Source organism: Chaetodon trifascialis, chromosome 19, assembly GCF_039877785.1.
Source record: "Chaetodon trifascialis isolate fChaTrf1 chromosome 19, fChaTrf1.hap1, whole genome shotgun sequence".
Lineage (NCBI taxonomy): Eukaryota > Metazoa > Chordata > Actinopteri > Chaetodontiformes > Chaetodontidae > Chaetodon > Chaetodon trifascialis.
Window position 1 is genome coordinate 22,239,755 of NC_092074.1, and position 8,875 is coordinate 22,248,629.

Sequence of the window (8,875 nt, forward strand, 5' to 3'; positions counted from 1 at the left end):
TAATAAGATACAGTATAATTACACTAAATATTGTAAGTGATAGATGTGCACACAAACCAATCATAGATCATAAAACTCCTACATTTTGCTGAATTTTGACAGCCAGAATTGGTGCTACCTGAAGGGCCATTTGGGAGCTGAAAGAGTCGGCTCTTATTTGTGAGCTGAGACAAATGATCTGACTTAGTGAAAAAAGGGAGAATTCCCATCACCACATTACAAAGGTTGAAATAAACAATCATGGCTGAGTGGTAGAAGTAGGTCATTGCTCTTGGTTCATTTTATTTATGCAAGCAGTTTGCACCACATGGAATACAAGCCCTCAACAGGGAGACGGCACTGCAGCTCTTGAGCGTTTCCTGCACTGCCGCATTAAGTTTTAGTGAAGAAAGATTAATCTTTGGCTTCCAGAGGGGTAAAGGCAGGTGAAGGTGGCAGGAGTGTTCACTCTGTGAACTATTACCCTCTAAAACTTGTAAATCATTATTTGACAAAGTAAACTGTTGCAAAATCAGCCTGAATCATTGTCTGTGTGTGTAAGATGATACAGGAACATGTTGGAACTATCAAATAAGACACACTGACTGAACAACAGAGGAAACTGCATAGTTCCACCTGGACAGGTTCACTGTGACCAGGTACTTGGACTCATTGGTTCAACATGCTTACACATCCACATTGTGTCTTTGTATCCAGTTTTTATTGTGATTTGAATGTGTACTATTCATACACTGAACAACTGACAAAACTGAACTGCTACTGCTTGAGCTTCGTATTGCAATACCATAAACTCACTGGAGGCTGATTTTAATGACACAAGATCAACACCGCAGAGGCTGAAATATTGTGACTAGTCTATTAATCAATCAATCTATAATCATGGACCAAGCCCTCGTCCTCCTCACATACGAGAAACAGCACACAGTTTATGATCTGAAGGGTTGGTGGTGTAGCCCAGACGGGGAGTCAAATCAAGTTCATCTTCTGAAACTCCAGGTGGAGGAGTGAAGCGAAAGTGCTGCAGGAGGGTGGCGAAGAAGATGAAGAGCTCCATCCTGGCCAGACTCTCTCCGAGACAAACCCTGCGTCCTGTGAGAGGAAACGAAGGAAACTGTTCACCTCATCTGCAAGTAAGCAAACTTTAAGCAGTGACGGCAAAATTCACCAACCTGCAGAAAAAGGCATGAAGGCATCTCGCTTGACAAACTTTCCATCTTTGTCCAGGAAGTGGGCAGGATAAAAGCTGTGTGGCTTCTCCCACTCATCCTCATCATTCAGGACAGATGTCAAGAAAGGAAACACTGTGGTCCCCTGTGGAAAAAACACATATTGAACTTTTAAGGATATAGAAATAAAATCAAGTCATGCCTATTGAGAAAACACACTTCAAAAAGTGAATCCTGATGAAGACAAATCATCATCACATAGAAATTAAGTTAAATAAATAATGTGTCATATTTACTGGTTTCAGTCACACTACAAGGGTACAGACGCCCAACTGTTGATCACGATCAGCCATGATGCTTGTAATTCATCACCCACCACAAAATTGTCTCAACATTAAGCTAGATTCATGTAGTCTGACCTTCTTAATGAAGTGACCCTGGAAGGTGACGTCTTGGCTCGTTCTGTGAGGAAGTGCCACAGGGCCGATGTCGGCCACCCTCTGTGTTTCATGGATGACAGCGTCAGTAAAGGGCAGGTCCTTCCTGTCCTCCACCTGCACCTGACGACTTCCTATCACCCTGCTCAGCTCCTCCTGGACCTGGTCTGGGTCATGAAAGGGGACAGATGGCAAAAGTGAAGGGACTCATAGTTTGTGTCATCATTATTGAATCGCTGTTGGTGAAGAAAATACAACTAAGTGCCAGCAACTCTAATTTTGTGGGTTTTTATTTTTACGATGAGGATTTTGTTCTGCTTGAAAATGAAAGCTGTAAACATTTGCAGCTCCTTACCCTGTATTTTTGGATATTTCGCCATGAGCAGAAGTGCCCATCTGAGTGTCGCTGCGGTTGTATCAGTGCCAGCAGCAAACAGCTGAACAACTGTCATCAAAAGGTTTTCAGTGTGGAAGGGACTGTTGGTCAGCCCGGATTTCTGCACATAAAGGTCAGCAGTAGGAGGCATGGAGTTAATGAATTACAAAGAATCAGATAGATTGTTTTATTTAGTTTGGAGTGTGCTGCAGTTCATGGAGACAGAAACTGTGCAATTATGATGAAACATGATAACAGAAGTGTTGTCATTTAATTTTAAGTCACGACATGAAGCTGATACACAACCAGTTGAAGAGTTGTGTCACTTACACAACGTAAAACCTCCAAATGAGCGCTCAGCTCGATCCATTGGCAAGTCGTTGCCCATCAAGCATTTTGCTTCTGCAGCTCAAGACTGTGACAACTAGCTCACCCAGCTGCAAGCATAGATTTCCCCGCAGCCTCCAGAGCAAGTTGGACAAAATCATTAACCATCATGCAATGCATTCATTAAGACAGACGAAGTTGCGCAGGTCTGCAATGATGTGGCTCATCTTAAACAAGCCTCATCACAAGCACCACCATCAAGGCATAACATGTACACAAGTACACATTGTCCCCCTCACTGTCTAATCTATCGTATCAATTTTGATAAATTCTAAATTTACCAACCTCCAGTTTTTGCTGCTGGACCAGAAATGTGTCCACAAGGCCTCTGCACTTCTCTGGATTGAGGGTCTCTTTCAAATGACTAAACAGCTCTAGGTTCTGCTTCCTGTTGGCAGCAAACAATCTGTGGACTTCCTTCTTCTTAGAAATCCATTTCAAGTACCGCGGGAACAGGTTGTACATCTGTCAAAAACATACATTCATTAGTATTCAAAATAACCTGAACAAACAAGGTTATGGAGCAGACGCTCTGTGGATCCTGGATATTATAAACCACTGGGACTGAGGGATACCACCATATTTCATCACTTTTAATCTGAACCCCAAACTCCAGTTTCGATCAATTGCCCTCAGCCACTGCTAGGCTGAGGGCCAGAAGAAACACTGGTAACCCCACACCTGATAAACCTGACAGCATTCTGATTGGTGACACCATGTCATGGTTTTGGGGTCTAGTTTAGTTATAACCTTTGTAATGTTGAAAGGTGCCTTTGTCTCATTCCCTCCATTGTGATGGCAGATGAGTTTCACCTCTACCTTATTACTCTTCCCTCTCTTGTATATTTAGTCAGTGCTTTCGGTCTGTGTTTGTTCCCTTGTCCTGCATTTGATTCCTCCCTTTAATATGTATATTTTCTTTGTTCAATGACTTTTGCCCCTGCCTGCTCTTACAGTTTTTGCTTTCCTGTTTTGTTTGTCTGGGTTCAGCTTACTAAAGGTTCCATCTTGTTCTCCGGCTTGCCTGCCTTGGTATTCAGCATTTGTGACCCGCCATGAGAAAACCAGCAACAAGTCGGCCTGGCGCAAGTTGTGTGAACAAAGAAAAATCGAATTTTTTTTTTTTTAAATTGTCAGTCCTAGTTGGGGGTGTGGCAATTCAACAGTAAATTAGCCTACTGGCTTTCTTTGGCTATTCACATGCTTCTGTTCTTTTTTTTCAGCCAATCAGCTGCACATTAAAAGGGAACTACATGGCTACTTATGCAGCTTCTGGTTATGCCGACAATGATCTCACTTCTGATTCCGAAACCGAACTAGAAGATGAAACTGAAGAGCCGTGGCACTCTTTTTGACATCGGCAACACAGCAATCTGCAAATTAAACCTGGCACACGCTAAGCAGTTACTCGACCTCGGCCTACTCCGGGGGCCCGTTTCGACAGCGACCCCCACTACTGCAGCGCACCCGCAGAGGAAGTGCCTGCAGGCGGTGCAAGAGGAGGCAGAAGCGGGGAAAGCACGGGGGTATCCGGGCTAGGCTAGCGGCAAATCCACACAAGTCGCCTATACCATCTATCATACTCGCCAATGTACGCTCCTTGGACAACAAACTGGACTCCATACACCCTCTGAGATTGACCTAGCAGACCGTGAGAGAGTGCTGTGTTTTAATTTTTATGGAAACATGACTCAATAACAGCATACCGGACTTCATCCAGCTGGACCGGCTAACATGCTACCAAGCAGACAGAGCCCTCATTGAAGGAGGCAAGACCCACGGCGGCGGGGTCTGTATTTATATCAGGGATGCTTGTGTGTTAAGATGTTGCGGTGATTTGTAGACACTGTTCACCCCTCGTGGAGTTTATGATCATCAAGTGCTGTCATAGTTTCTGTCCTGCAGGCAACAGATACCAGATGTCACTGATAGCTAGACCAGTAGGGGGTTGGACTTATGTAAATGAGATGCAATGAGCAGCACTGTGTTACCTGAGAATCTTTCAGGCTGGATTTCTCACTAAGCTAGTTTGAGAAGTGTCTACATTCAAATGGCCACATCTTCAAATATTTTCAGATTTCCATGTTATACATCATTGGAAAGCTTAGAAACTACACTTTCAGAATCTGTAAATAACTCAAAATGTCCCCTGGGAGATTTGTTGCTGGTTTTCTCGTGGCTGATCACTTTTGGGTCCTTTTGAATGACCACAACCTGATAGTACAACCTGACCAGAAATGGACCCAGCAGATACAAGCTTTCCACCAGAGGATGTGAACGAGGTGAGATCCACCCTGCATAAATTCTTCTTGATTCCTCCAGTGACTCCTGTGCTGAACTTAGCATACCTGCCCCAATTTCTCCGTCTGTTGGCCTCCAGCAGCCAAGCCATCCTGTTTCCATCCTGTCCAGTTCGTCACCCTCCTTGGCCATAAGCTCCCCTGGACCTATCCATGTTGGCTCATGTCTATCCGGCCCGCACCACTGGTTCGCCCTCACGCTGCTTTCCAACAGCTACCCTGCCAGCCCCAGCTCATGATTTGGCTAGCCAAAACCTAAAACCGAAATCCTACTAGTCGGCCCTAACACCACAGGAGAAATGCTGTTTAATAATCCGAGGAAATGGACTTCTTGGATTGAATCTCGGGTGCTGTGTCCTGTTTGTCTTTCTCTATTTGTGTGTATTGGTCTGTCTGCTTCAATCAGGGTTTGGCAACTCACCTGCACACCTCCTGCCAATCCATTCATCTGCTTTGCCTGTAACCTGCTGTGTATAAACCCTGATCCTTCACTTTTCTAGTTGCTAGGTCACATTCCTCTTGCTGTCCTCAAACTTGTTTAACTGTGTTTTGCCCGTGCTTCAGGTCCATTGTTGTCTCTGGCCTTCCTGACCTGCTACACCCTGATCCTCATCAGTCTCCACTGTTCTTGTCCTGCTCTGCTGTTCGCCTCTCTCAATCCAACCAGTCTCGCTACATTGCTCCAGATTTTAAACTAATTTTATTATAAACTCCACTTGGTTTAACATTTATGTGGACTTTTGAGTCTGAGTTCTACTTTTTCGGTCATGACTAATTGCCTAAAACTTAACAGACAAACTTATTCATGCCATGGAACCAAGAGGAGAGAGCACATTAGTCCAGTTTCAACTGCTCTGCACTGGCTTCCTGTATCATTCAGAACTGATTTTAAGGTACTCCTCCTCATATACAACACCCTTAATGGGCTAGATCCGAGCTAGATTGCTTAAGTCCCTAGCTAGCCGCCTCTCTATACAATCTATGCCCACTCTCATCCAAACTTGCTCAGAAAACCCCCACCATGGCTCACCATTGTGAGCCATGGTGGGGGTTTTACAGGTAGAGCTACTGGTCAGTCCTACATTCTGCTATTGCTTGACCTATTGGCTGCCTTTGACACAGTTACCACCATATCCTCCTCTCCACCCTTGCTGAGCTTTGGCTTCTCAGGATCTGCTCTCTGCTGGTTTGAGTCCTATCTCTAAGGGGGATCCTTTGCAGTATCTTGGAGGGGAGAAGTGTCTAAATCCCACTGCTTGTCCACAGGGCTACCTCAAAGATCAGTGCTTGGACCCCTTCTCTTTTCAAAATACACCACCGCACTTGGTGCAGTCATCCGCTCACATGGTTTTTCATACGAGTTGTATGTTGACAATACCCAGCTCCTCCTTTCCTTCCCAACAAATGACCTCACAGTCTCGACACAGACATCGGCATGCCTCGTCGATATCTCGGCATGGATGAAGTAGTGCCACATTCAGCTTCGTCTGTCAAAGACTGAAGTCTTTGTCATCCTGGCCACTCCCTCTTTACAACAACAGATCAGCATCTAGCTTGATTTAACTCTGCCCACTCCTGCAAAATTTTCCAGAAACTTGGGTGTCATGATTGATGACCAACTAACTTTTAAAGAGCATGTGGCCTCTGTTGCTCAGTCATGCTGACTTGCCTTGTACAACATGAGGATGATGAGATCCTACCTGTCTGAGCATGCAACACAACTCCTAGTGCAAGAACTGGTACTATCATGCCTCAACTATTGTAATTCCTTACTGGCAGGGCTATCCCCATTTTTATGGTCATTCTGTCTTTTTATGTTGTTATTATTATTATTCACAACAATACGCATCATAAGAACATCCATCCATCCATCCATCCATCCATCCATCCATCCATCCATCCATCCATCCATCCATTTTCTATACGCGACTATCCCTTTTCTGGGTTGCGGGGGGGCTGGAGCCTATCCCAGCTGTTGACGGATGAGAGGCGGGGTACACTCTGAGCCGGTCGCCAGCTGATTGCAGGCCAACATATATAGACAGACAACCATTCACGCTCACACTCACACCTAAGGACAATTAGAGTCACCAGTTAACCTAATGAGCATGTTTTTGGTCTGTGGGAGGAAGCTGAAGTGCCCAGAGAGAACCCACGCATGCACGTGAAGAACATGCAAACTTCACACAGAAAGGCCCTGCCCAACCCGGGGATTGAACTGGCGGCCCTTTTGCTGTGTGGCACGTGCACTACCTGCTACCTACCATCATAATAACATCTATGTCATATTTAAAGTATAAACTTCAGAAACATGAAATTATACCTGTACTGACGGGGTCCCCAAAAGCTCCATGTTTCTGTATGTTCGATCTACCAGGGATGTAAACTCTGGGTCATCATATTCAAATCTGTTGCCATAAGTGATGGAGCAGATAATATTAGACGTTGCGTAGCTTATTGGTCGGGTTGTATCAGCAGGTTCTCCTGCAACAAGGGAAACAGAAAAAAGTGAAATCATTTTGTATGCAAGTTTTAATCAATATAGTTAATTAAAATATGTAATTTACCTTTGAAATTCTTGAACATTCCAATGAGGTGGTGACATTCCTGAATTATTTTGTCCTCACAAAGCCTCCTGCCCATCCCAAAATCTCTCAGGTTAGTCATAGCAAAACGCCTCATCTGTTTCCATGTATCTCCATTGGACCATATAACACCTAAGATAAGATAAGATAAGATAAGATAAGATAAGATAAGATAAGATAAGATAAGATAAGATAAGATAAGATTAAACTTTATCTCATTCCAGGGAAAATAAGTTGTTTTACAGAAAGCAATAACAGCTTAAACAAAACAGAGACATGAAGTTGTAAAGTTGAAGTAGTTCAACAAACTTTAACAAACATCTAATATCTACTATAACAGGGAAATTGTTTGACAAAACATCTCTGTTTTATTTCCTCACCATGTCCTTGAGTGAAATCATCCAGAATTTGCAACTGATCTCTCTCTCCAAACTCATCAGCGTAGTTGATGAGTGCCTCCTTCACTGTCTTGTATCCTGCCAGGACCACCACTTTCTTGGGTCCAAAATACACAGTGAACACTGATCCATATTTCTTGTAAAGCTGACAAAAAGAGGAGAAAGTAGACAAGGTGACAGAACTGATGACAGTGCACCTGCGAAGAGAGCAAACCAAAGAAGCTAAATACCAGCCTAATCCAGCCACTTCCTCACCTCCATTAATGTGTTATTTCTCCCCAAGAGGTTCAGCTGCAGCAGGTTGCCAAGCAAGGGAAGTGGTCTGGGTCCTGGAGGTTCCTTTTGTTTTGCCTCAGAGCTGCTGCTGGAGGAGGACATAACGTAGAGGAGCAGGAGCAGCACCAGAGTCCCCAACAGGGAGACAGAACTGAAGGACTGGAGAAAAAGATTTAATATCTCCATTGGAAACAACCTGTGTTCTTATGCTGCCACTTCACTGCACAATATAAGTTCCCTGACCTCCTGCTTTTGGTGCTGTGGCTCTACGACTGCAAATTGAGAATAAGCACAGCCCCAAAACTGAAATGACAGAGTTGGCTCTAAGAGCCAGCCCTTTTTTTTTGTTTAGGTCAATTTCTCCACAAAAATGAATCAAATGCAGAGACGTGGGTCCTCTGTATATATATATATATTTTTAAAGTTTTAAAATCAAGAAGAACCCCCCCCCCCCCCCCCCCCCCCCCCCCCCCCGGAAGTGATTTAAGATTTTTATACCAGACATTGTGAAACAAATTATGGTCTTATGGACATAATAAGATACAGTATAATTACACTAAATATTGTAAGTGATAGATGTGCACACAAACCAATCATAGATCATAAAACTCCTACATTTTGCTGAATTTTGACAGCCAGAAGTGGTGCTACCTGAAGGGCCATTTGGGAGCTGAAAGAGTCGGCTCTTATTTGTGAGCTGAGACAAATGATCTGACTTAGTGAAAAAAGGGAGAATTCCCATCACCACATTACAAAGGTTGAAATAAACAATCATGGCTGAGTGGTAGAAGTAGGTCATTGCTCTTGGTTCATTTTATTTATGCAAGCAGTTTGCACCACATGGAATACAAGCCCTCAACAGGGAGACGGCACTGCAGCTCTTGAGCGTTTCCTGCACTGCCGCATTAAGTTTTAGTGAAGAAAGATTAATCTTTGGCTTCCAGAGGGGT

General features: G+C 43.9%; 1 protein-coding gene across 1 annotated transcript; it reads right to left on the reverse strand.

The window, feature by feature from the left end:
• Nucleotides 1–818: 818 nt before the first annotated feature.
• LOC139347383 (cytochrome P450 2K1-like) lies at nt 819–8,174 on the reverse strand. Its single transcript, XM_070986947.1, has 9 exons — nt 7,905–8,174; nt 7,632–7,794; nt 7,234–7,383; nt 6,990–7,150; nt 2,652–2,831; nt 1,959–2,100; nt 1,586–1,770; nt 1,170–1,311; nt 819–1,089 (listed from the first exon to the last, which is right to left on the reverse strand). Exons 1-9 carry the CDS (start codon nt 8,109–8,111, stop codon nt 902–904), a joined length of 1,518 nt encoding a protein of 505 aa, XP_070843048.1. The 5' UTR covers nt 8,112–8,174; the 3' UTR covers nt 819–901.
• Between the last annotated feature and the right edge of the window lie 701 nt (nt 8,175–8,875).

What these genes read in the sequence shown, in the direction of transcription:
- LOC139347383 (XM_070986947.1), bottom strand. Translation starts at nt 8,111, where the DNA reads ATGGAGATATTAAATCTTTTTCTCCAGTCCTTCAGTTCTGTCTCCCTG. An exon ending in TGATTTCACTCAAGGACATG is followed by an intron (nt 7,384 to 7,631) that starts GTGAGGAAATAA and finishes ATCTTATCTTAG; the next exon opens with GTGTTATATGGTCCAATGGA. An exon ending in TGGGGACCCCGTCAGTACAG is followed by an intron (nt 2,832 to 6,989) that starts GTATAATTTCAT and finishes TGTTTTTGACAG; the next exon opens with ATGTACAACCTGTTCCCGCG.